Below are 27,992 nucleotides of genomic sequence, written 5' to 3'. Positions count from 1 at the left end.
CTGATTTTCCATGCAGGAGGCTAGAGACTAGTCCTTGGGTGCAGGCAGCTCACTGCGAAAGTGCCAGCCCAGGGGGCACCCTTAAGTCAGGGCCTGATCCAGAGATTCTGAGCACCCACAACACTCAGCACCTCTCGGGATCAGACCCTCCATGCCACCACGGGGCTCTCTCTGAAGCCTCCTGCTCGGACCTCTGAACCCCTGCGTGAGGGGGTACAGCACAGCACTTTATAAACTCCCCCCTCCCAGACCCCACCCCACAACCCTCTGGCTGGGTACACTGTGGCACTCTGTCTGGGCCATACACTTCGTCCCCTGGATGTGCGTCCTCTGCCAAAGGCTGGAGCGGCCTGATGTTGGTGTTTGTGTTTGCAGACGATAGCCGGAACTGCTCCACAAACCCCTGCAAAAATGGGGGGACCTGTGTCCCGGGTGTCGAGGTCTACATCTGCGACTGCATCCCCGGCTTCAAGGGCAGACGCTGTGAACTAGGTGAGGCTACAGCTGCCCTGCTGCCCCTGGGTCTCAGCCCTAGCCCAGCTGCCCGCCAGCAGTAAGACAAGAGAGTGGGAGGCGGGGGTGAGCCAATGCTAGGGTTGCAGCAGTCAGTCACACCAGGGAGCAGGGCCCAGGCCAGCAGGGAGCCCCTGTCCTGCAGGCTGAGGGGGCGCCAGGAGCAGCAGTGCCAAGGCAGGCTATGGTGTGCAGAGTCAGTAATGCCCAACAGCAGGCTAGAGGCCAGGAGGGGCCCTGGATTAGTGAGTCCTGTGCTCACGTGACTGAGGACAGGCTGCTTTGATGCTTGCTGGGCCAGAGGAAGAGAGAATTCCACCCTCCCGGGCTCCATCAGACTGAGCAGTCCCCAGCCCCCTCACCTCTCCTCCAAAGGCATTAGGCTGCTGATGCTCAAGGGGAGAAGAGCCTGCTTGCTGCTAGCACCTGTTTTGGGAAGGGCAGATTTGAGACCCAGCCTGCCCCTCCCTCCCAGAGAAAAGCTTGCTTGTATGCCCCTCCCCTGCTGTCTGGCACAGCTCCCATCTGCCCCTGGAGCACTTGTGTCTGGGATTTGCAGCAGCTGCTGCCTCCTGTCCTAGGTCTCCTCAGAGATATCAGGGCAGTGCTGCAGCCCCCAGGCAGCGGGATTAGAGCCATTGTCCCTGAAATACTCATCTCTGCTGGGAAACCGGGGCTATGGACCTCAGGCCTTGTCAAATTGGCAAGCGCTGTGGGAGGTGAGAGCAGCATTTCAGCAGAGGGGGCGGCAACCTGGGTCAAGACTAAGGGTAGGGACAGGAGCTGCTTTCTCTGTGCACAGTGGGGCCTGGGTCCCATAGCTAGCCCTGTATGCTGCTGGAGGGGTTAGTTCATACCCCATGCTGGGGTGTACAGTCCAAGGAGCTAGAGTTCCTGGAGATGGTGCCCATAAGAGCTGGGGCTAAGATTTTTCAAGAGTGACCAATGACTTTGGGGATGGAGCTGGGGGCACCTCAGATGGGCCTGATTTTCAGAGCGGGCGCTCAGCCCATGCCAAAAGCCAGGCCTCCCTGAGTGCCCCAAGTCACGTGCTGCTTTTGGAAACCTTCTGTCGAAGTACTGACATGGTCCAGTTGGGAATTGAATGCAGGTGGGCCCCTCAAGCCTGTGCTCTAGCCACTAGCCCCTCTTCCCTGGCCTTGGGCCCAAGGTCTTACTTGGAGTCCAGTTCTACCCCCACCCCCCCAGGTACCATAAACCTCTGCAGTGGTAGTCGTCTCGAGCGTGGAGCTGGTGCCTTACTTACAGCAGCTTTACCATGGCACCTTGGGAAGAGCAGCAGTGCTTCGGTCACCATCAGCCACTGTGCTGATAACATGCACATTATATGGCCCCCTGGCTAAAGAAAACTCAGCCAGCCTCACATAACAAACCCTGCTGGGCAGCGAGCCCCCTGGGCTTCCGGCCCTAGGAAATGTCACTGGGCATGTACTGCCATCCAGGGCAGGAGCCTGGCGCTAAGCCATGCTGTGCAGCCTCAGATGTCAGGCAGGCCCTGGGATGGCACAGAGTACAGCACGTATAAGGGCAAATATTTCACAGATGCACAAAGGAAATTCAGTGGGGGAATAAACTCAGCTGCCTGATTTCTGGACCCCCTCATGCAGTGCTGCTACCAGGGCTCTCACCCTCTGCTTGGTGTCAAGCAGAAAGCAGGATCAGTTTTCCTGTCCTCAGCTGCTAAGTCCCCATCTTGCTTCCCCCTTTATAGGCCTGCTTTAAAACCCAGCCCCCAACTGCCATGCACCCAGGCTGCGACTTGGCTGGCTGGCTGAGCAGTTCCTGGAGGCAGGGAATATGCCTCGCTTGGGATAAATGTATGCTGCTAGGAAGGTGGGTTTGAGCAGTTAGTGTTATTCATTTCATGACCGATTTTTCTCCATAATTGGGGTGTCCTGTTGCTAATAGGGCATCAAATTAACCCTTTCTCCCCTTCTCTCTGCTTAGCCTGCAAGAAGTTGCCCCACTCCTGCACTCGGCTGTACTCAGAAACCAAGTCGTTTCCTGTCTGGGAAGGCGGCATCTGCCACTACCTGTGAGTATAGCTTGCCTTTTGCACTTCCCCCTTCCTGTTTACATTTGGCCATGTGGAGAGCTCGTGGGCAGTGGCTGAGGTTTGGAAACCCAAGGAGGAGGAATGAGGATCAGCTGCTTCCAGATGTAGTTTGTCTCATTTCTGTTACCTTGTCTGGCCATGTCTTATGGGGGGGGGAGGGGAAGCTGCAGTATGGGGGCAGCTATAGCAGCCAAAAACAGTCCACATGCTGTCCTAGCACCTTCACTGATGTTTGGCATAGGTGTGGTTCTGCACTCAAGGGACAGCTCCAGGCTGTGCTGCAGTGGGTTGGGTTTTTATCAGTGTGGTGAAGGCAAGTGGTAGGCTAGTGTGTGATACTAGAAATGTTGGCTCTGTTGGAGCATCTAGAAAACGTGACACTGTACCACCCCTCGCCTCTACCAGGCATTGGGGTGTTTGCACATGTTGTACTAATGCAAAGTCAACCAGTGCCTTTTCCCCCAGGAGTTGGGCAGGGAGGAGGGAGAGAGCGAGCTGGTTGGAGGGTGGCTGGCTGGCTGTCATCTTCTCCAGTTTCCCTTTCTCCCTTACAAGCAAAAGATTTCTCTCTCTTGCCATCAATTAGGGCCACAGCCAGTCTGACAGCGAGTATTTCCCATCCGCTGAACCCGTCTCAACATGCTCTCCCACTCCAGAATGCAGCTGGCACTGCTGTTTCACTAGGCAGCAGTGCCGATGATCTTCTAGTTGTAATCATGGGGTCAGTTACTCAAATGTTTCTGGGCTGTAGTTTGACGCTCTTGGCCCATCGTCTGTCTGTTTGGCTTCCATGATCTATCTGAAGTGTTGTGGGAAAGGCTAGCCATTAAGCATGCAATAGCAGAGCTGTGTTTTAGTTGAATTGCGCTGTGGTGCTTAATTTCTTTAAGCATTTCCATCTATATAAGGCATTGTTAACCCCTCTCCTCCTCACAGAATAGAGAAATAAAGTAGCTGACGGTGCAGTCATATTTTAAGCAGGGTGGTAACCGGTGGGTCTTTAATGGCAGCCAGTCACAGCACATACTTACTAGGCTCTTACCCACCAGACCCTAGAGTCCAGGCTACGTTTGTTAACTGTGTTACCCTCTGTACCAGCCCCCTCTTAGCTATGCCCCAGACCCACGCACCATTTCTGGAAGGGTCTCGTCTCGCTCCCCAAACTGTGCTGCCCTAATTACCAGCCAGAAAACTGGCTCCCTCCCCCACTCTAAGAGTAGCTGGGATTCCACTAAGAATTAGGAGTCCATTCTGAACCTGGCCAATAGACCCTGCAGCTGGTGGTTGAGTGGCCAGTGCTCTCCCCTCACGGTGCTGGTGGTGAGCTTGATCAACATTGGACATGACACCAGTCTTTTGATCAGGACTGACCAAACCCCACTGCACAAGCGACCTCAGGGATCCAGTGCTTGCGGCCAGGCAGGGAATTTCAATGTCTGTCTACAGCAAATTGTTCTGCTGTGTCCTCTTTGTACTAACAGATACAAGAGGGTCTACAAAGTCCACCAGGACATCTGCTACAAGGAGAGCTGTGAGAGCACTGCTTCAAAGAAGACAGGCAGCAGGTAGGGTCGGTTGACGGCTACTGCAATGGCTTTGCAACACTGCAACGTACAGACACAATGGAAAACAGCGCTCACATTTTCAATAGAAACTAGTCATTATGGGTGCGCAGTCTGAGACACAGTGACAGGGGGCTGATTTTCAGAAAATGCCGAGTGCCTACCTTCCGGAAACCAACTCCTTTAACCCAGCTCAAAGTGGGCCCCCAAAATCAGTCACAGCTGAAAATTTAGGCCTAGATGCCTGAAGATGTAGCAAGGGCTGGTACACCGAAATTGTTTGCATGGGAGGCTGGTTAGGATCAGTAAGTGTGTGCTATCGCTCCTCCTCAGAGCATGAAAATACAGAGCCGAGCCCTAGGCTGTCTGGGCATTAGTCACCTTGGAGACGACATTTGTGGGTGTCTGCCATTGTGAGCAACATTAGTCCTTTAGAAATGATGAGTTGGGTTTATGGGATAACTTTCAGAGTCATGAACGCTGGGAGTCCCATTAATACAGGGACTGAACTGCTGAATTGCACCTCACTTCTATGGAAACGTACCTGTTAGTGTGAACAAAAAGAAAAAGGTCAGCTGTCTTGTATACTGAGACCTCTCTCTTTCCTTCTTCCAGAAAACAAAGTAACAATCACGCACTGAAGAAGCCATAGAGTAAGTGATCTTTCTCCCTGAGAGGCTTTTAGAAGGTAGAAGGGTGCTGCACTGAGGAGTCTGCCATCATTCGTAGCACCTGCCAAGGACAGATAGTTTCACAACGGGGTGGGGTGTGAGACAATCATTCTCCAGGGTTAAAAGGGCAGTCAGGCAGCCTCCTACCTGGAGAGCTGTAAAAAGGACGGCTGATAGGGCATGGCCCCAGTCTGTAACCACAGCAAGCATGTCAAAAACCCATGACATGCTGCTCACTGGTACCTGTGATGGACCCCCAAACTACTCCCATGCAGAAATGGCACATGGGCAAGACCATCTCGACTGAAGATGGCAGAAAGCTGAAATCCATTGCTAGAGTAATGTGGAGCGCCCTGGACTGAACAAATAGTGCCCTGGCTCCCTGGAAGTCATCATCAAGCTGGTATTTGCTATGGATTCTGGCCCCACTGATTTTCTATGTTGATTTCCTCCCCCTCACCGCAACACATGGACCAGCCTCTTACAGACAAACATTTTCTTGCTAGCTTCAAATAAGAGTTAAGCCTTGGTTTCAAGACCTTAAACTTCACTTGTGTGTGTTTGTGCAAGGCTAATGTAAAGGCATAGCTGGGGGTCAGGTAAGCCACCCTAGACTAGAAGGATGGCTCTGAGAGCTCTGGGAAGGGGAATACTGACCATTGTGCTTAAGCTGGTTAAATATTGCCACAGATACCATCCAAATCATATAAGCATGCAGTGCCTACAAGGAAGAGTGTGCACTTACTTTATTTGGAGTAGACTCAAAGTTTGACCCCTCAGTTCATCTTTATTTACTGTAGTCAAGTGCTGCATGGTCCTTGCTTCCTATTATCCTGGTGCTTTTGTCTAGAAACTGTGCATTCCATCCACCTCCTCCTTTTAAGAGAATGCTTGCTGTGCTGTCGAAAGTTAATCTAACACCTTTTACAAATCTGCCAAGAGTTGTTGGAGACTATCCTCTAACAGGCCCAACTCCCACAGACCCTTCCCTGGCTTTTGACAAAATCTGCCATGCCATGGATGCAGCAGCCACCACCACCCACAACTCCACTTCTGCAGTTGACTGCTGGAGCCTTTTAGGTGGGAAGGAACAGCCTGGAGATGCAGTGATCCAGTTTCTGTTGGCAGGACTCCTATAGAGCCTCTGCTCCCATCTATCTAGCCTCCCTGAGGATGCCCAGGCCAAGGCAGTAGTACATTATTGTTGTATTTGTATTATGGGAATACAGAGCCCTAAATGGCCTGTGGTTTGTGATGTCAGAATTAGCCAGACAGAGTTCCTGCCTTGCAGAGCTGCATATTAGTGAAATGAACAATTCAGACAAAGCATGGGAGGGAAAGTGACTTGCCCCAGGTAGAGATCAAGGAAATCTGAAGGCACAGGAAAAACTGAAATATCAACAGCCATTACCTGCTTCTCAAAACTAAGCTTCCTTTACTTCTTTCAGAATGAGAAATGTATTATGTGTACTTCAGTTAGCCCATAAACAAGTGCTGGTTGGAGAAGTATATATTCTTTAGCTTTGATATGAATAACAACAACAAATTTACCTAGTGTGAGAGAGGAAGTTGCAGCTGCACCCCCTTAGGGTGCTCAGATGCATTTTTTCCAAAATCTCTTTCTTGAGTGGGGTCTGAATTAGCTGTTACCAGTCAAGAAAGAGGTCTTGGAGTCACTGTGGATAGTTCTCTGAAAACATCCGTGCAGTGGCAGTCAAAAAAGCAAACAGAATGTTGGGAATCATCAAGAAAGGGATAGATAATAAGACAGACAATATCATGTTGCCTCTATATAAATCCATGGTACACCCACACCTTGAATACTGCGTGCATCCCATCTGAAAAAAAAGATATATTGGAATTGGAAAAGGTTCAGCAGAGGGCAACAAAAATGATTAGGGGTATGTAACAGCTTCCATATGAGGAGAGATTAATAAGATTGGGACTTTTCAGTTTGGAAAAATGACAACTAAGGGGGAATATGATAGAGGTCTATAAAATTATGACTGGTGTGGAGAAAGTAAATAAGGAAGTGTTATTTACTCCTTCTCATAACACAAGAACTATAGGTCACCCAAATGAAATTAATAGACAGCAGGTTTAAAACAAACAAAAGGAAGTATTTTTTCACACAACGTACAGTCAACCTGTGGAACTCCCTGCCAGAGGATGTTGTGAAGGCTAAGACTATAACAGGATTCAAAAAAAAACTAGATAAGTTCATGGAGGATAGGTCCATCAATGGCTATGAGCCAGAATGGACATGGCTAATGTCCCTAGCCTCTGTTTGGCGGAAGCTGGGAATGGGCAACAGGGAATGGATCACTTGATGATTACCTGTTCTGTTCATTCCCTCTGGGGCACCTGGCATTGGCCACTGTCAGAAGACAGGATACTGGACTAGATGGACCTTTGGTCTGACCCAGAATGGTCATTCTTATATTCCCTAGTGGGTGGCATATAGGAAAAAGAAATGTAAAGTGTGAAAGATGGTTATAAACAAAAGGGAAGGTTAACTAAATAGACCTGACCTGCCACACTCACACAGAGTACAGAAGAAACTCCTGTTTCTAGAGAGAAAGCTCAGGAAATGAACCTCCCTAAGATGTAATTTAACCGAGCATAATAATAAGGACTACCAATAAATTCAGGTATATACCCAAACTTTATAGTAACACCACCACTAGACTCTTTAGTAGTGGAGTGACGTGCGCGCGCACACACACACACACACAGAGTAAATGTGGTAAATATAGACAAAACTAGCCATCCTGTGAACCACTATAATATCATGTAAACAGTTACTAATGTCGCCTTGGATATGCTAGCATAGTTCAAGCATTTCCTTTTTTTCCCTTCTTCTTTCCCTGTTAATTCTGAGAGAAAATATTTCATGTAAGTTTCTTCACAATTTTTCCCAAAATTTCAAATGTTTCCATTCCAGGTCTTGAAGGTCTAAAAGTTTCCACTTGTTTTCCAAGACCTCCCCCAGGTCAGCAGCAGAGCTGGAAACCGAATCCCAGTCTTCAAGGCCTGTTCCTATGGCCTTTCCACTCCCTACCCTTGCCTCCTTGTGGCAGAGCTGACCCAGGCACAGACATTTCAGGGTGCTACACAGGGGTGGATCTCACATACTTAGAGGCCAGAAGGCACCATCATGATCATCTCTGACCTCCTGCACTAGTTTAAGCCTGCAAGTGACCAGTGTCCCATGCTGCAGAGGAAGGCGAAAAACCCCCAGGGTCTCTGCCAATCTTACATGGAGAGAAATTCCTTCCCAGCCATAGAATCATAGACTCATAGAAGATTAGGGTTGGAAGAGACCTCAGGTCATCTAGTTCAACCCCCTGTTCAAAGCAGGACAAACCCAACTAATCATCCCAGCCAGGGCTTTGTCAAGCTGGGCTTAAAACCCTCTAAGGATAGAGATTCCACCACCTTCCTAGGTAATCCATTCCAGTGTTTCATCACCCTCCTAGTGAAATAGTTTTTCCTAATATCCAACCTAGACCTCCCACACTGCAACTTGAGACCGTTTCTTCTTCTTCTGTCATCTGCCACCACTGAGCACAGCCAAGCTCCATCCTCTTTAGAACCCCCCTTCAGGTAACTGAAGGCTGCTATCAAATCCCCCCTCACTCTTCTCTTCTGTAGACTAAATAAGCCCACCTCCCTCAGCCAATCCTTGTAAGTCACATGCCACAGCCTCCTAATACTTGTTGCCTTCCGCTGGACTCTCTCCAAATTGTCCACATCCTTTCTGTAGTGGGGGGCCCAAAACTGGACACAATAGTCCAGGTGTGACCTCACCAGTGCTGAATAGAGGGGAATGATCACTTCCCTCAACCTGCTGGCAATGCGCCTACTAATGCAGCCCAATATGCCGTTAGCCTTTTTGGCAAAAAGGGCACACTGTTGACTCATATCCAGCTTCTCGTCCACTTTAATCCCCAGGTCCTTTTCTGCAGAACTGCCTCTTAGCCAGTCACTCCCCAGCCTGTAGCACTGCATGGGATTCTTCCGTCCTAAGTGCAGGACTCTACACTTGGTCTTGTTGAACCTCATCAGATTTCTTTTGGCCCAGTCCTCCAATTTGTCTAGGTCACTCTGAACTCTATCCCTACCCTCCAGCGTATCTACCTCTCCCCGCAGCTTAGTGTCATCTGCGAACTTGCAGAGGGTGCAATCCATCCCATCATCCAGATCATTAATGAAGATGTTGAACAAAACTGGCCCCAGGACCGACCCCTGGGGCACTCCGCCTGATACTGGCTGCCAACTAGACATCGAGCCGTTGATCACTACCCATTGATCTAGCCAGCTTTCTATCCACCTTATAGTCCATTCATCCAGCCCATACTTCTTTAACTTGCTGGCAAGAATACTGTGGGAGTCGGTATCAAAAGCTTTGCTAAAGTCAAGGAATAACACATCCATTGCTTTCCCCTCATCCACAGAGCCAGTTATCTCATCATAGAAGGCAATCAGGTTGGTCAGGCATGACTTGTCCTTGGCGAATCCATGTTGACTGTTCCTGATCACTTTCCTCTCCTCCAAGTGCTTCAAAATGGATTCCTTGAGGACCTGCTCCATGAGGATTCTCCTTCTTCCTTTTTTTAAAGATGGGCACTATATTTGCCTTTTTCCAATCATGCGGGACCTCCCCCGATAGCCACGAGTTTTCAAAGATAATGGCCAATGGCTCTGCAGTCACATCAGCCAACTCCCTCAGCACCCTTGGATGCATTGCATGGACTTGTGCATGTCCAGCTTTTCTAAATAGTCCTTAACCTGTTCTTTCACCACTGAGGGCTGTTCATCTCCTCCCCATACTGTGCTGCTCACTGCAGCAGTCTGGGAGCTGACTTTGTCTGTGAAGACTGAGGCAAAAACAGCATTGAGTACTTCAGCTTTTTCCATATCATGTCACTAGGTTGCCTCCCCCATTCAGTAAGGATCCTACACTTTCCCTGACCTCCTTCTTGTTGGTAATATACCTGTAGAAATCCTTCTTGTTCCTCTTCACATCCCTTGCTAGGTGCAATGCCAATTGTGCTTTGGCCTTCCTGATTACACCCCTGCATGCTTGAGCAATATTTTTATACTCCTCCCTACTCATCTGTTCAAGTTTCCACTTCTTGTAAGCTTCCTTTTTGTGTTTGCTCACTGAAGATTTCTCTGTTAAGCCAAGCTGGTCGCCTGCCATATTTGCTATTGTTTCTGCACATCAGGATGATTTGTTCCTGCGTCCTCAACAAGGCTTCTTTAAAATACAGCCAGCTCTCCTGGACTCCTTTCCCCCATTAGCCTCCCAGGGGATCCTGCCCATCAGTTCCCTGAGGGAGTCAAAGTCTGCTTTTCTGAAGTCCAGGGTCCATATTCTGCTGTTCTTTTTTCCTTTTGTCAGGATCCTGAACTCAACCATCTCATGGTCACTGCTGCCAAAGTTGCCACGAACTTCCACTTCCCCTATCAAATTCTTCCCTGTTTGTGAGCAGCAGGTGAAGAGGAGCACAGCCCCATCAGCACTTGCACAAGAATGTTGTCCCTAACACTCTCCAAAAGCTTTCTGGATTGTCTGCGCACTGCTGTATTGCTGTCCCAGCAGATGTCAGGGTGATTGAAGTGCCCCATGAGAACCAGGGCCTGTGATCTGGAAACTTCTATTAGTTATCCTCAGAAAGCCTCGTCTACCTCGTCCTCCTGGTCTGGTGGGCTATAGCAGACGCCCACCATGACGTCATCCTTGTTGCTCTCACCTCTAACCCAAAGACTCTCAACAGTTTCAAACTGGAGCTCTGAGCAGTCATACTGCTCCCTTACATACAGTGCAACTCCCCCACCTTTTCTCCCCTGCCTGTCCTTCCTGAACAGTTTATACCCATCCCTGACAGTGCTCCAGTCCTGTGAACTGCCCCCACCAAGTCTCTGTTATTCCAATTACATCATAGTTCCTTGACTGTGCCAGGACTTCCAATTCTTCCTGCTTGTTTCCCAGGCTTTTTGCGTTTGTGTTCAGGCACCTAAGATAACTAGCCGATTGCCCTACTTTCTCAGTATGAATCCAGAGGCCTCCCGTTCCATCCTCCTCCTTGTGTTTCCTCCCAATATCCCACTTCCCCACTTACCTCTGGGTCTAGGTCACCTGGCGAACCTAGTATAAAGCCCTCCTCTCTAGGTTAGGAAGCCTGCCTGTGAAGATGCTCTTCCCTCTCTTCGTTAGGTGGATCCCATCTCTTCCTAGCAATCCTTCTTCCTGGAACAACATGGTTGAAGAATCCAAAACCCTCTCTCCAACACCACTTGTGTAACCACACATTTACCTCAACAATTCAATGGACCCTACCTGGGCCTTTTCCTTCAACAGAGAGAATATGGTTCTTTCAACCCCAAATATGGTGATCAGTTAGACCCAACAACCAGAAATCACGGAAAGAATTCTTTGTAGTAGTAGTAACTCAGAGCCCTCCCCATCTAATCTGCCCCATTATCTTTATTTTAAATATTACTTGTCAAACAGGAGAAGCACAAAATCAAATGCTCCGACCCCCCTTGCTTGTGCGTATGACCCTGCATCCTATAGCTTTGCCTTTCTCTGCTAGAGCAAATAAATGTGCACTAGCAAACACTAGGGGCCAGATTTACACACTTGTCACTTGCAACTGTAAAGAGCAGCAGCCCAGAAATCTTTAAGAACCAAAGGGCCAAAACCACCACTGACTTCAATAGGGAAAAAGGGGATACACAAGAAAGCATTAATATGGTTTCCAAGCTCTTATGGGGCAAGTATACTCCATCAGCCAAACTGCATGGGAGCAAGAGTGGGTCACTCCCTCAGACAAAAAGAAATTGAAGTTGGAGTGCTTTCAGCTGATTCTAATGTTCTCTCTCTCTTTCATAGGGTTCAAAGCACTAAGAGCTTCATTTTACCAGATCTAAGGGCTTTCAAACACCAGGAAGATCGGATCTACAAATAATGGGGGAGACCTTCCTACGTGGAGTCACTGCCCTTCCCTCTCCTCCAGCCTGTTAGGGACACACTCAGACTGGCACACCACACAGCCATTTCCCCTCCGGGCAGCAGGCGCACCGGAGCCCTCACATGGGCTTTCCTTATTGCGGGCGCCCTTCTTCCCATCACCAGAATCCATGTAGGGACAAGCAACATCACATTAGAATGGCTGACTGTCTTGTACGGGGGTTAGCCTATCTTTGTAACCCAGGCCTGTTCATGTGAGTCCCTCCTCTGCATGGGCATTTACAGGGCTGAAATCCAGCCCCCTCTTACCAGCATATGCACCGATCTGTTAAATTACAAATCACCCATAAATCAAGTTTAATACAGCACTACGCTCCTGAGCTATGAACTGACACCTGACCTACACAGCCCTGGCAGAGAAGTAAAATATTCCCCTGCAGAGTCAAGTAAAAGAAAAATCCTAACTATTTGAACAGATTAGGGTGGAAAATAAAGTAGAAGACACATTTCCCCTTCTTTTGTACCTTAAATATTTGGGTTTTAAGAACACTGTGCTGAACAGCAGTCAATATTGGTTATTTTCCTCAAGTTATTAATGTTTTAACTGAGTTTCAGTGGGTAACTTAGAAAAATGTCTACAGCACCTAACAATGATGAAATTCCCCCCCCCCCAAAAAAAAAAAAAAAGGTGAAGGCTTAGAAATGGGTTTGCTCCCATACTCATTTTTATAGCACATGAACACACTGGTCACTGAAATCATTCCAGGGCACTATAGCCGTGTTCAGCAAAGAAAATGTTTAAAGTCCTCATCTCCAGCTGAAACAGATTTAGTAAGTGTCCAAAGCATGTCAGCTGTAATCCACTTCTCTGCAGCTGTATATTTTAAACCAGGCGGTACCAGGAAACTGACACACAAACACTGATACAGCTGTGACACCAACTGGTATCCAAGCACTAATTCCCTGAATTACAGCAGAGCTGGCTGCAGTGGTGCTTAGATATTGGCAGCAATACCAGCTGGGCAGGCTCAAGGAAAGCACGTCTGGCTTTTAAGATTTCCTAGCTTTTGAGAGTTTGTATGAGTATGACACTAGTTACACATAGATTTGTGTATTACTATACACAGTGTATATTATAAATTAATACATACCAGAGATATAGTTTAGCAATGGTACTAGAGTGTTGTTTCAGAAGCAGTATATGGGTGCACCGCTAGGAGGCTGTTTGTGACTCATGGCGCAGGATACAGCAGCCTTTCCCCACTGCCTAGAGCTAATAGTCAAGGGGGTGTAAAGTGTAAATACAGTTTCTTTAGCGAAGGAAAGAATGGTTCTGAGCAGAACACAGCACAGGCGTTAAGCAGCTCCCCTCAGCAGGTGTCCTCCCCATTCTGAGCACCTCGCCGAACACCCCTCAGAGCAAGAGAATGTCAGGGTGCTGAGGAACCTGGCCAGCCACAGCAGCCAGCTGGAAAATCAGGCTCCTTTCCAGGCAGTGAGGGTAATGCTACTACCCACAAGGGATGAGGAAAACCCAAATCACGGATCTCTGCTGCAGTGGAATATTCCCTTTGCCTCCCAACGCCATCAGGCCACTGCTGCAAAGATCAGGCACAAGAACGACCCATTTGAGAGATGCTGCTGGAAACCAAACTGGGAAGTGGACTGGTTGACAGGTAATAAAGCTTCCTAAGGGCCCACCCCACAACTCTAGAGTCTCAGTTATTCTGAGCTCATTTCACATGGGAAAGCTTAGAATCACTAGCCCTTAAACGCCCTTCACGTGGTCATGGGGGAGGGGTGGCGGCACTGCTTCTGGGACATGGGAGGAGGGTGTCAGAAATTTGGAAAGCCCTTGTCATTACCTGGGGAGAGAAGAGAGTTGAGACCAGAACCCCAGGGGTCAAATCATCCAGCATTCCAAGTCAGGACCCCTTTCCCCAGGTGTTCTGTCACCTGAGTCCAAGATGGTGGCGGTGGCGAAGGACATGCAACCCTTCTGCGACGTTGCCTGAAAATAGGATCACTGAATGCATATGCAGACAGTGTGGTTCAAAAGAAGCCTGCAGCTTGTTAAAATCTCGAGTTTTCATGCAAACCTTTAACTGGAAACTAAAGCAATCCTGCAAGCAGACGGTGCATGTTCCCTTCCAGTCCACCTATGGCACCCTTTGAGCTATAGGACAGGAGAGTAGACTCTCACTGCAAATCCAGGAGTTGGCACTCCCACCCACCTCATGTTCCCCCAGCAAGACCACCATGTTCACACGGACCGTCAGCCTGAGAGCTGCTGCCCAGAACAGACCCATGGCCCGGCAGCAGCAACGCGGTTGCAGCAGCTTGCTTCCCTTCTGCCATACAAGGAGTCTCCACTCTTGGTACGTGTTGTAATGTAGCTACCTGAGAGCTAGATCCAGGTCAAACCATATGCTACACAGAGACTAAGCACAGTATGTAACGCAGCAGAAAAAGATTTTATCTTGTTCAAAAAAGTTAGTTATTTTGTTTTTTAAATAAAAATACAATTGCTAGCCATTGGGTCCTTTGTTTAGTGGGTGGTGGAGAAGAGGCAGAAGGAAGGGGAGAGTCAATCCCTTTTCCCCAACCCACAGTGCCCACATGCACCAGAGGCATCTCCTCAACACCAGCCACACACACACGTGCCTCACATCAAACCCCCCAATCTACTCACCAACCTTCTCAGCCCACAACCAAACCACTTTTCTCAAACCAGCAGTTCACCTGCTCACACAATGTCTCCTTTCCTGGGCCCAACCCCAAGCTCTCTCCTCCTCCCTTGACCATTTGCCCCACATCCGTCTCCTCTCCTGCCTCTGAAGCTCAGTGGGCTCTTTCCTTCCACAGCCAAAAAATCCATCGTCTTGTCCTCCTGAACTCTGATCCTAAGCTGCCTCATCGCCTCCCCTCATTACAGAGCCCAGGTCTCTCAGTCTCCAACCCCAAAATCCAGCTTCTCTCCAGGACCCCACACAATCCAGCCCCTCTACTCAGGGCCATGCTAAACATTTACACTCCCTAAGGCAGCAGACAGCTCTCACGTTCCTGGCTCCTAGCAGGGGTAGCCATCCCTTCTTCCACTGACAGCTATCTTTGTGGGGGAAGGTTTGGGCAGGACAGACCTGTGCTTGCGCAGCATTTCCTAGTGCTGGCCCTGGCCACCATTGCTGGTGTGGCAGTGCCATTGGCGGGGCAGCCCCACCCCCGTCAAAGAAGGCTGTGCTGTAAAGGGTGACCAGGCGAGAGCTACCAATGCCCAGAACTACCCTCTGATGTGTGGCAACCAGGGCTCGTCTACCAGCTGCACCAACTTTGGGCAACAGTCCCCAGCCTAGAGTTGCCCCTTCCCCTCACTGAGCCCATCTGGCAAATAGCAGATTCCTCTTGAGCTGGGGTGTCCCACCACGCTCGGGTGGGGAAATCAGGCCAAGTGACAGAGAAGGGCACTTGCTTCCTGAAGGGTCTGAGCTTTATTGGTTTTACACAGCCACCTGGAACAAAGGCCTCAGCTCAATGAGGAAAACAGGGACAGGACTGTCGGCCCCCAGGCAGCAGTCAAGTTTCAGGCTGTGGCTCCGGGGACCTGTTTCCAGTGAATGTTTCCGAACTAGTGATGTCATGGCAACACCATTAAACACACAGGTCAGAAGGGAATGTCTAGGAGCAGCCAAGATGTGTGGTAACCCCAGCAGCTGGTTTCCACCAATGACTCTTTGGCCAAGCCCTTACTGAAGCTTGAGGATAAGAGTTCAGTTTCCTTCTTCGCTGTCAGACCTTTTCCCTTCCCTTTCGCTGGCTGAGTCTGTCTCTTCAGAGGCTATATCCTGATCCCCCTCCCCCTCCCCCTCCTCCCGAGCCAGCAGCTTCTTAAAGACCTCAAACTCCTCCAGGGAGGAGTGGGCTATCTTGGCCAGGAAGTCCCTTTCCGAAACGCCGATGATTTCCTTCAGTTTCGGGTTGACGATCTGGGTCTGGCCTTTCTTGTCAGGGGTTTGATAAAGCCCCAGGCGCTCTAAGAAGATATGCCGGTTCTTGACCTCAGCTATTGGAGTTCGGAAGAGACCAGATTTCACCACTGCTTTGTGCTTTACTCCCATTCTGAAGTGCACGTACTGCAGGAAAGACAAAGGGAGATAAAAATATATCCTGTTTAGCTGATATCAGCATATCCCAGGAAATACACTGGGTTGGAGCTAAGGTGCTATAAAAGTTGTGCTTCACTTTTCCTATAGACATACACAGGTAACTAGCCGCAGAGAAATCTGAATCGAGGACTTCTAATGCACCTACTCTGAATGCTTAGTACTGTGCACACTGGCAGTACATTTACCAAGATACAGTCCCTGCTCCATAGAGCACTATATCAGATACACACTAGGTGACGGATGAACTCAAAAGAAGAGCAGAGGTCTTGATGGGATCACTGCTGATGAGGGTGTTTTGAGGAGGGTGGAAGAGTACATGCATTAAACACAAATGCACTTCAGCTGTTACATTTTGGAGGTCATCCTTTTTTTACGAAGACTTGGGGGAGAACAGTGGAGCAGACACCAAGCAAGTAAAATACTGCAGCTCAGTTCCTCTAACCTGGCCTCTGTAAAAGAAGACAGCACTTTGAAGTATTAGCATCAACAGTACAGTCAGACCCAGTTAAGCAGAACCTGTCTGCACACTGCATGTGTATCTCCACTGAATTCACATGCATGCTGCTCCATGCAGGCCAAGAAATTGGTCTCTCCTTCAGATCTCTCAGATTGAGAGGCACGAGAGAAGCCAATCCCATGACACTCAGATGTCGGTGTGCGGCAGAGGACAGATACATGTGGGGAGATAAACCTGGTGATTCCCACTCTGGTTTGATTTCTCCATGTGCCACGGAGTTTAAACCACCAGCCAGACTTTCAGATGGGTTCATGCTACTGCAAGCCCTTAAGGAAGGAGTTCTGCAGCCCCCCACAGGCCCAGCCTCACCTGGAATTTGTACTCCAGGTCATGCGGTTCCTCCAATAGGACATTGGAGTAGCGATGCAGAATCTCCGTCACCTGATCTGCTGTGAAAATACACTTCTCCTTGAACACCCGCACCACTGCATCTATTTTCTTCCAGGACAAGGTGAAGATTCTGGGGCAGTGGCTCACCACTTGCTGCAGGTTCTCTGCGTCAGAGGAAAGGGCAGATAGTGAGATATGCTCAGCATGCAGGAGAGGATGATTTACTGGGGACAGGGATTCAGGCAATGGAACTGCACAGTCAGATCACAGAATCACAGAATCATAGAATATCAGGGTTGGAAGGGACCTCAGGAGGTCATCTAGTGCAACCTCCTGCTCAAAAGCAGGACCCATCCCCAATTAAATCATCATGGAGCAGGTCCTCAAAGAATCAATCCTGAAGCACTTGCATGAGAGGAAAGTGATCAGGAACAGCCAGCATGGATTCACCAAGGGAAGGTCATGCCTGACTAATCTAATTGCCTTTTATGATGAGATTACTGGTTCTGTGGATGAAGGGAAAGCAGTGGATGTATTGTTTCTTGACTTTAGCAAAGCTTTTGACACCGTCTCCCACAGTATTCTTGTCGGCAAGTTAAGGAAGTATGGGCTGGATGAATGCACTATAAGGTGGGTAGAAAGCTGGCTAGATTGTCGGGCTCAACGGGTAGTGATCAATGGCTCCATGTCTAGTTGGCAGCCGGTATCAAGTGGAGTGCCTCAAGGGTCGGTCCTGGGGCCGGTTTTGTTCAATATCTTCATAAATGATCTGGAGGATGGTGTGGATTGCACTCTCAGCAAATTTGCGGATGATACTAAACTGGGAGGAGTGGTAGATACGCTGGAAGGGAGGGATAGGATACAGAAGGACCTAGACAAATTGGAGGATTGGGCCAAAAGAAATCTGATGAGGTTCAATAAGGATAAGTGCAGGGTCCTGCACTTAGGACAGAAGAACCCAATGCACAGCTACAGACTAGGGACCGAATGGCTAGGCAGCAGTTCTGCGGAAAAGGACCTAGGGGTGACAGTAGACAAGAAGCTGGATATGAGTCAGCAGTGTGCCCTTGTTGCCAAGAAGGCCAATGGCATTTTGGGATGTATAAGTAGGGGCATAGCGAGCAGATCGAGGGACGTGATCGTTCCCCTCTATTCGACATTGGTGAGGCCTCATCTGGAGTACTGTGTCCAGTTTTGGGCCCCACACTTCAAGAAGGATGTGGATAAATTAGAGAGAGTCCAGCGAAGGGCAACAAAAATGATTAGGGGACTGGAACACATGAGTTATGAGGAGAGGCTGAGGGAGCTGGGATTGTTTAGCCTGCAGAAGAGAAGAATGAGGGGGGATTTGATAGCTGCTTTCAACTACCTGAAAGGGGGTTCCAAAGAGGATGGCTCTAGACTGTTCTCAATGGTAGCAGATGACAGAACGAGGAGTAATGGTCTCAAGTTGCAGTGGGGGAGGTTTAGATTGGATATTAGGAAAAACTTTTTCACTAAGAGGGTGGTGAAACACTGGAATGCGTTACCTAGGGAGGTGGTGGAATCTCCTTCCTTAGAGGTTTTTAAGGTCAGGCTTGACAAAGCCCTGGCTGGGATGATTTAACTGGGAATTGGTCCTGCTTCGAGCAGGGGGTTGGACTAGATGACCTTCTGGGGTCCCTTCCAACCCTGATATTCTATGATTCTATCCCAGCCAAGGCTTTGTCAAGGCTGACCTTAAAAACTTCTAAGGAAGGAGATTCCACCACCTCCCTAGGCAACACATTCCAGTGATTCACCACCCTCCTAGTGAAAAAGTTTTTCCTAATATCCAACCTAAACCTCCCCCACTGCAACTTGAAAACATTACTCCTTGTCCTGTCCTCTTCCACCACTGAGAATAGTCTAGATTTGAAGCACAGGTGGATTGGTCTGCCTCTCCCTTCTCACAAGCAGCATATCACAGAATATCAGGGTTGGAAGGGACCTTAGGAGGTCATCTAGTCCAACCCCCTGCTCAAAGCAGGACCAATCCCCAACTAACTCATCCCAGCCAGGGCTTTGTCAAGCCTGACTTTGAAAACCTCTAAGGAAGGAGATTCCACCACCTCCCTAGGTAACCCATATGGAATCAGGAGTCTCATGCAGGACAAACAGCCTGAGCTACCTGCCTCTCCCAGCAGGGTGCTCTGTAAACAGATCCCAGACTCTCTCTCAGTTATCCGCTAAGACCTGGACCGCTACCCCCGTCCTCACACTCACTGGTAGAGACCCCTCCCCAGAGCCACAGGTTTGCTAAGCTGCAGGAGAACAGGCAGTTTGCTACTATGTTTAATTAGTGGCAGAAGCATAAGGGGGAAATTTACAGCTATAGAAAATTAGTCTCCATCAAATGAAACACATTCCTGTCAGGGCCAGGGGAGAGGGGCGAAGAGCACTGCAACACACAAGTAACGCAGGGATTGATCTGTCAGCAGCAATTCAGTTGGGACAGAGATGCTTGGGATGGCAGAAATGGTCTGAAAACAGAAGCCCTGCCCCCTGGTACAGATCAGCATTTGCAGAGGGCTGGAGAAAGATGGCATACATTTCTGGGAGGTGGGGGAGAGTAGGCTGGAGCTGGGATAGTGTTAATGAATCTGCTGACTTTGCTTCCCATAACCCTGACTCTGTGCGATTTCTGGCAGCAGGAACAACTGCTGAAGCACTCAAGGTGCAAGTACTTTCACACTGGGTGATTATATGAACCCCACCATAGGCAGAGCTAGAAGCTGCTTGAGTTCTTGTTCATCATTTTGGTAGGTAACATCGCTCGGGTCAACTCTCCCATCTCTTACACAAGAGTTTTTTCCTAACATGCTGCAAGAGATCTGAGGGTGTGCTGCCAGGACACCAGAGTTAAACAGCTCTCAATCCAGCTCTTACTCCAGTAACTGCAGAGAGGGGATCATCTGAGGGCACCAAGTACTTTTAGCAGCATTTCAGCATTGTATCTCATATAAGGCAGTGAACATGCAACACCGTGTTACCTTCTCCGAGGTCCAGTCTCCGCAGGTAGTCTGCACGATGCCTCAGTTGCTGGGCCGTCATCCTTAGCACCTCAGGGCTCTTCTGCAAGGCCCTCAGTGTGGAGTCAGCATCCAAGCCCAACAGGAGGAGCTCGGAAACCAATGCCAGCCGTGTCTGAGGAGCCAGCTTGGGCTGCAACCCGAACAGCTCCATTATCTGGGCATTACTGAATCCCATGTCAGAGAATGAATCCAACATCTTCCCCAGCTCCGAGCTCCCTATATCAGCTTGTCTCTGCTGTGCCGCCAGGGACAGACGGACAGCTTCCAGGAGCTTTCTACTCGGTTCTGGCTCATTGCTGTCCTGCTCCCAACCAGCAGAGGACAAACTCCCACCACTCCATTCTGATGAGGCTACAGATGCCAGTCTACAACCACTACTTAACAGAGGGCAGAAAGAGGCAGGCAATCCAGCAGATGGAGAGGCACACAACCATGACTGTCTTGTAACAGGGGGATGGGTGCTGGGGACCAGCCTGCATCCCCACAGGACCTGCAGAAACACACCACAAAACAAGCTGATTGGAAAGAGTCAGTGTGACGGGTTGGATTAGAGAAACCCCCTTGGGGCTGCCAACTGATGTGCCAAGACTACTTCTGCTCCTGCTTTCCCTGCCCTCCCATCTTAGGACTTCAGTGTCCTGCCTGGTTTGAGCCAGACCCGCTAGCCTGCTGCAAACCCAGACCCAGGTCTGAACTATGTCCCCTAACAGCTGTAGGCTTAATTGAAAACAGCTTAAGAAGTGTTCCTGTCTTTAACACTCAGGTGCTCAACTCCCAATGGGGTCCAAACCCCAAATAAATCCGTTTTACCCAGTATAAAGCTTATACAGGGTAAACTCATAAATTGTTCGCCCTCTATAACACTGATAGAGAGATATGCACAGCTGTCCCCCCCCCCCCGGGGTATTAATACATACTCTGGGTTAATGAATAAGTAAAAAGTGATTTTATTAAATACAGAAAGTACCATTTAAGTGGTTCCAAGTAGTAACAGACAGACCAAAGTGAATTACCAAGTAAAATAAAATAGAACACGCAAGTTTATGCCTAATACAGTAAGAAAACTGAATACAGATAAAAACTCACCCTCAGAGATGTTTCAATAAGTTTCTTTCACAGACCAGACACCTTCCTAGTCTGGGCACAATCCTTTCCCCTGGTATAGCCCTTGTTCCAGCTCAGGTGGTAGCTAGGGGATTTCTCATGATTGCCAACCCCTTTGTTTGGTTCCACCCACTTACATATCTTTTGCATAAGGCGGGAATCCTTTGTCCCTCTCTGGGTTCTCACCCCTGGTTCTAAATGGAAAAGCACCAGGTTAAAGATGGATTCCAGTTCAGGTGACATGATCACATGTCACTGTAAGACTTCATTACCCACTTGCCAGCACATACATATACAGGAAGACTTACAAGTAAAACAGAGCCATCTACAGACAATTGTCCTGGTTAATGGAAGCCATCAAGATTCCAACCACCATTAATGGCCCACATTTTGCATAATTACAATAGGCCCTCAGAGTTATATTTCATATTTCTAGTTTCAGATACCAGAATGATACGTTCATACAAATAGGATGAACACACTCAGTAGATTATAAGCTTTGTAATGATACCTTACAAGAGACCTTTTGCATGAAGCATATTCCAGTTACATTATATTCACAGGTTTCAGAGTAGCAGCCATTTTAGTCTGTATCCGCAAAAAGAAAAGGAATATTTGTGGCACATTAGAGACCAACAAATTTATTTGAGCATAAGCTGATAGAACCTCCTGTGGTTTGTTTTTCACAATTTTGCCTTATATGAAGTATCCAAGTCAAAATAAAATACATCCTTTCTGAGGTCTATTATCTAGTTTATGCAATCGGAAGCTCTATCAGACCAGAAGTCCAATAGTTAAGATGACTGAAACTGCTCCAGTAAACACTTGATTATACAGACTACTACGTTACAACTAAAAAAGAAAAAGAGTACATGTTAAAAGTTCAGGTTGCAAAATCAAACACTAATAAACTAGGAAATGCCTGGATTAAGGATACCCTTGCAACTTTAACAACAAGGAGTCCGGTGGCACCTTAAAGACTAACAGATTTATTTGGGCATAAGCTTTTGTGGGTAAAAAACCACTTCTTCAGGTGCATGGGGTGAAAATTACAGATGCAGGCATTATATAATGACACATGAAGAGAAGGGAGTTACCTCACAAGTGGAGAACAAGTGTTGACAGGGCCAAATCAATCAGGGTGGATGTAGTCCACTCCCAATAATAGATGAGGAGGTGTCAATTCCAGGAGAGGCAAAGCTACTTTTGTAATGAGCCAGCCACTTCCAGTCCCTACTCAAGCCCAAATTAATGGTGTTAAATTTGCAAATGAATTGTAGCTCTGCAGTTTCTCTTTGAAGTCTCAGAATAGCAGCCCTGTTTGTCTGTATCCACAAAAAGACAAGGAGTACTTGTGGCACCTTAGAGACTAACAAATTTATTTGAGCATAAGCTTTCATGAGCTACTGAATGCATCCGATGAAGTGAGCTGTAGCTCACGAAAGCTTATGCTCAAACAAATTTGTTAGTCTCTAAGGTGCCGCAAGTCCTCCTTTTCTTTGAAGTCTGTTTCTGAAGTTTTTTTTGTTCAAGTATAGCTACTTTTAAATCTGTTATAGAATGTCCAGGAAGATTGAAGTGTTCTCCTACTGGCTTTTGTACGTTACCATTCCTGATGTCCGATTTGTGTCCATTTATTCTTTTACATAGGGACTGTCTGGTTTGGCCAAAGTACATGTACAAAAGCAGCTTTGCCTCTCCTGGAATTGACACCTCCTCATCTATTATTGGGAGTGGACTACATCCACCTTGTTGTTTTTGTGGATACAGACTAACACGGCTACCCCCTGATACCTGCAACTTTAGTTTGGCCCCCTTGTGCACCATACACATTATGAAAGTCTTTAATTCCATGATCACCTGCTATTTTTCCCACAGGAATCCTGCTCCATTCCATGCACAGGATGGACAGTGCTCGCTGAATAGGTGGCTGTTAGGGCTGTCAAGCGATTAAAAATATTAATCATGATTAATCGCGCAATTAAAAAATTAATTGCGATTAATCAGACTATTAAAAATAATAGAATACCATTTATTTAAAAGTTTTAGGATGCTTTCTACATTTTCAAATATATTGATTTCAATTACAACACAGAATAAAAAGTGTACAGTGCTCACTTTATATTTACTTTTGATTACAAATATTTGCACTGTAAAAAACAAAAGAAATAGTATATTTCTATTCACTTAAAAGAAGTGCTGTAGTACAATCTCTTTATAATGTACGTTGAACTTACAAATGTAGAATTATGCACAAAAAATAACTGCACTCAAAAACAAAACAATATAAAACTTTAGAGCCTACAAGTTCATTCAGTCCTACTTCAGCCAATCGCTCAGACAAATAAGTTTGGTTACAATTTGCAGGAGATAATGCTGCTGGCTTCTTGTTTACAACGTGACCTGAAAGTAAGAACAGGTGTTCGCATGGCACTGTTGTAGCCGGCATCGCAAGATATTTACATGCCAGATGCGGTAACGATTCAGATGCCCCTTCATGCTTCAACCACCATTCCAGAGGACATGCGTCCATGCTGATCACGGGTTCTGCTTGATAACAATCCAAAGCAATGTGGATTTACGCACCTTCATTTTCATCATCTGAGTCAGATGCCGCCAGCAGAAGGTTTATTTTCTTTTTTCGTGGTTCAGGTTCTGTAATTTCTGCATCTGAGTGTTGCTCTTTTAAGACATCTGAAAGCAAGCTCCACACCTTGTCCCTCTCAGATTTTGGAAGGCACTTCAGATTCTTAAACCTTGGGTCGAGTACTGTAGCTATCTTTAGAAATCTCACATTGGTACCTTTTTTGCATTTTGTCAAATCTGCAGCGAAAGTGTTCTTAAAACGAACAACGCGTGCTGGGTCATCATCTGAGACTGCCACAACACGAAATATATGGCAGAACACGGGTAAAACAGAGCAGGAGACATACAGTTCTCCCTCAAGGAGTTCAGTCACAAATTGAATTAAGGCATTTTTTTTTAACGAGTATCATCAGCATAGAAACATGTCTTCTGGAATGGTGGCCAAAGCGTGAAGGGACATTAGAATGTTTAGCATATCTGGCATGTAAATACCTTGCAATGCCAGCTACAAAAGTGCCATGCAAATGCCTGTTCTCACTATGAGGTGATATTGTAAATAAGGAGAGCAGCATTATGTCCCATAAATGTAAACAAACTTGTTTGTCTTAGTGATTGGCTGAACAAGAAGTAGAACTGAGTGGACTAGTAGGCTCTAAAGTTTTACATTGTTTTGGTTTTGAGTGCAGTTATGTAAAAAAAAAATCTACATTTGTAAGTTACACTTTCACAGTACAGAGATTGCACTATCGTACTTGAATGAGCTTAATTAAAAATACTATTTCTTTTATCATTTGTATAGTGCAAATATTTGTAATAAAAATAACAATGTAAAGCGAGTACTGTATTCTGTGTTTTAATTGAAATCAATATATTTGAAAATGTAGAAAAACATCCAAAAATATTTAATAAATTTCAACTGGTACTCTATTGTTCAACAGTGAGATTAATCGCGATTAATTTTTTTTAGTTAATTGCGTGAATTAATAGCGATTAATCAACAGCCCTAGTAGCTATTCAGTATTTTGCTTTGTCTTCATCATTCACTGTGTGGTCCCATGTCTTAATTGCTGCACACTATTCAAATCCTGCACTGAGTACAGAATTAATCCCTCAGAGCCTTTTCTGTAGCACTTCACAAACACTGACTAACTTCCCAACATCCCTGTGAGGTACAGTTTGTATCAGTATCCCCAGGTTATAGACAGGGGCCTGAAGCACAAGGGATTAAGGTCAGAAGTGTCCACTAATTTCAGGTGACCAACTGGAGACACCCGAGACCTGATTTTCTTGGCATTACATGTTCTATGTTCAAAGCACAGCTCCCAATGACCAGCTGCAACAGTGAGTGCTCTGCATGGCTGCAAATCAGACTCTTTGGGTCTCAAGTTTGGGGTGCAAAAAAGGAAGAACACCTGTGAAAATTTGCATGTAAGTGACTTGCCCAGAATCACATAGAAACTCCATGGCAGAGGCAGGGATAGAATCCACTTCTCCAAGGCAGTGTTCAAGTGCAATGGGACTATCCTTTCTCCTTCTGGAATCCCATACTTCATTCCCTACACACCTTCCAACTTCTGCAACAAAACAGGCAGGGGGCCTTCACTACACAATCCTGATGCAGCCATCACATGTAGCTGTCCACCCCATGCTACCTGTCGGTCATGTGCTCCAGGTGGTGAGGGCAGCCTTGCCTCCTGCTTCTCTTGCTTTCCCTTAAGCAAGCCTTGCAGGACTTTGCTCCCTGCCCGCCTCTCACCCCTGGCCCCCCAGAACATGCCATCGGGGCCATCCTGCAAGTCTCCCCAGCCACCTCCAACATGCCACCAGAACCAGCTGCACAATATCCAGCCAGACCACCTCCAAACTGTGCCCAAGAAACATCTGTACACACCTCTCCTCCATCCTATTCACATCTTCACCCTCGTGTCTCCCCCCAACACCGAGCAATGGGGCCCGCTGCAACCAGTGGAGAGCAAGGAACCCAGTGAGCCAGCCTGTACTCCATTCTGATCCCAGGGCGCACTGGGGATATCAGCTGGTGGCTTCCTCACGGAGCTGTGAGTGCAGGCGTGTACCTGGTGTGGTTTACAAAATCCCCCGATCCCTGCCTCTGTTGTGTGTCCTCTCGCTCTATCTACATAGGGTGGGACAGGCTGCAGCCCCTCTTCCAGCTCTTCCAGAACCTCCTGCACTGTCCCCTGCACCTCCCAATTCATACACAGCCTATCTGTGGCCCCACAAACTTGCTAAACCTCCTCGTCAACCTACTCCTAGTTCTGGCCAAGATAGACATCCACCACTCTAGGAGGAGAAAGCTGGATGGGGAGAGCCTATTTCCTTTCCCTAGTACAGCCATGTCTCCATGCAGACTTGCTCTGGGCAGCGTCCACTGGACTTCTCTGAGGAGCAGTGGCTGTTGTCGGAGCTCTCTGCTCCATATCCCCCACTGGATCCCTGAGTTTTGCCCTGTGACCTTCACTCCCATTACTGTTTTTTCATTTGTTGCCCCCTGTAGTCAAGTGGAGCCTGAATTTAGTGGTTCCTCCCCTTTGTGAAGGGCGAGGGCCTTTAGTTTTGGGCAGGCCTAGACCCACCCATACCAGTACTTCAAATAGGGCACAATGCTGATTCATCCACAGCGGTACCAACTTGGTACTGCATTCATCTATTCCTCTCTTGGTTGTCTCCATGCCACCCACCTATGCACAGCATGCCCTCCCTACTGCAGGCCACTGAGATGCCAGCCCAGGCTCCCTGCTCAAGACTCACCTCATCTGTGATAGCGACTAGAAAGGAATCAAATCACATTAACAATGTATTTTTAAAAACCACAGGCATTCCCATGCACTCTCACTCGGGCTTGTTTAGACTGGAAGCTTTTTGGGACAGGGAACAGTGTTTATATTGCAAATCAGGTCTAACCCTCCTGGGAATAACGTCCAGAAGGGTTCAGTCCCTCCCCGCAACGGAATGTCAGCGGGCCGGGCAGACGGATACCTCTCTCCATATAGACTGTGAGTTCAGGAAGGATTCAGCAACCAGCAGGAGCGGTGGGTACAGGTCAAGGACAGGTGGGGGCTGAGTTAGCAGCTGGTGCTTAGGGGCTGGGCCCAACATGGTGAGACAAGGGGAGCCCGCCCGGACTGTCATGCCTACGCGTTCAGAAACCAAACTGGGGGGAAGAGTTTCCCTTCTCTCCGCATTGCAAGGCCGGGCCGCGCCGCTCACCCTGCCCCGCACTCTCCGCATTGCACGGCCGGGCCGCGCCGCTCACCCTGCCCCCCGCTCTCCGCATTGCACGGCCGGGCCGCGCCGCTCACCCTGCCCCCCGCTCCCCGCATTGCAAGGCCGGGCCGCGCCGCTCACCCTGCCCCCCGCTCTCCGCATTGCACGGCCGGGCCGCGCCGCTCACCCTGACCCCCGCTCCCCGCATTGCAGGGCCGGGCCGCGCCGCTCACCCTGACCCCCGCTCCCCGCATTGCACGGCCGGGCCGCGCCGCTCACCCTGCCCCCCGCTCCCCGCATTGCAAGGCCGGGCCGCGCCGCTCACCCTGCCCCCCGCTCCCCGCATTGCAAGGCCGGGCCGCGCCGCTCACCCTGCCCCCCGCTCCCCGCATTGCAAGGCCGGGCCGCGCCGCTCACCCTGCCCCCCGCTCCCCGCATTGTGCGCTCACCCAGGCCGCGTGACTCGGTAACCACCGTATCGGGCCCAGGCTGCTGCTGTGCATGTCGCAGGGCAGATGCAGCCCGCAACCCGCCTGGAAACTGGAAGCGGCGCGTTCCGCAGTCCCGGGCCACACTCCCTGCGGCAGCTGCTTCCCCGCCTCTCCCGCAGGGCCACACAGGCCTCCTTCGGCGGCAGCTCCCCCGTGCGCGCCGGACTGGAGGCGTCCTGTGCTACAGCCCTGGGCCTTCGCTCGGCTCGCTAGAAGCTGGCCCGTTTCCGCAGCTCTGCTGCCCCACAGGGACGGGACGGGGTGAACAGCCCCGCCAAGCTCGATCACAGCGGGCCGGGGAACACGGGGTGTGAGGGGCTGCGCTGAGATCGCATTGGCAATGGACCCACCAGGCCGGGCCCGCACGGTGTTGGGTGGCGGGAGAACACCAAGCGATGGTCCTAGGTGTGCACAGTTTACAGCAGTGTGCTTCTTAACCTTTTCCTGCTGGCGACCCTCTTTGGACTTAAAAAATTATCCCTCCCCCTGCGCCTTAAGCTTGGGGTTTCAGACTTCAGCAGCCCTCCCAGAGCACAGGGTTCAGGGTTTCACCCCAGCATAGGGCTGAAACATGTAAATTAGCTTTCTGGGGCCTCAGGCAATTGCCCTGCTACCTACCCACTCCTGCTTGGGACCCCCTTGCAGTTCCCCTTCTGCAGCCCCCAGATTGAGAAACACTGGTTTAGAGAACATGCATAAGAACGGCCATATTGGGTCAGTT

The 27,992-nt window shown here is 48.7% G+C and overlaps 2 protein-coding genes across 9 annotated transcripts in view; one reads left to right on the top strand and one right to left on the bottom strand.

Moving 5' to 3' along the window:
* SNED1 (sushi, nidogen and EGF like domains 1) overlaps positions 1-15,116 on the top strand; it is a 124,645-nt gene extending 109,529 nt beyond the window's left edge. For all 8 annotated transcript variants that reach the window (XM_084639357.1, XM_084639355.1, XM_084639353.1 and 5 more), the window contains 5 exons: positions 376-492; positions 2,482-2,569; positions 4,072-4,155; positions 4,768-4,805; positions 11,725-15,116. In XM_084639357.1, the coding sequence (XP_084495483.1) occupies positions 376-492; positions 2,482-2,569; positions 4,072-4,155; positions 4,768-4,804 (326 nt within the window). In that variant the 3' untranslated portion in view covers position 4,805; positions 11,725-15,116. The remainder of the gene's footprint in view (positions 1-375; positions 493-2,481; positions 2,570-4,071; positions 4,156-4,767; positions 4,806-11,724) is intronic.
* A 155-nt stretch (positions 15,117-15,271) lies between these two features.
* Positions 15,272-27,621, bottom strand: MTERF4 (mitochondrial transcription termination factor 4). Its single transcript, XM_084639360.1, is given in 5 exon segments — positions 15,272-15,932; positions 16,792-16,976; positions 19,824-20,355; positions 27,230-27,558; positions 27,561-27,621. Coding segments are annotated over 5 exon segments (1,455 nt in total). The 5' UTR covers positions 27,607-27,621; the 3' UTR covers positions 15,272-15,569.
* Positions 27,622-27,992: the final 371 nt, after the last annotated feature.

This window comes from Lepidochelys olivacea (genome assembly GCF_965140295.1).
Source record: "Lepidochelys olivacea isolate rLepOli2 genome assembly, chromosome: 9".
NCBI lineage: Eukaryota > Metazoa > Chordata > Testudines > Cheloniidae > Lepidochelys > Lepidochelys olivacea.
The sequence above is the reverse complement of the archived record's forward strand: the minus strand, read 5'-3'. Positions and strand labels throughout refer to the sequence as shown.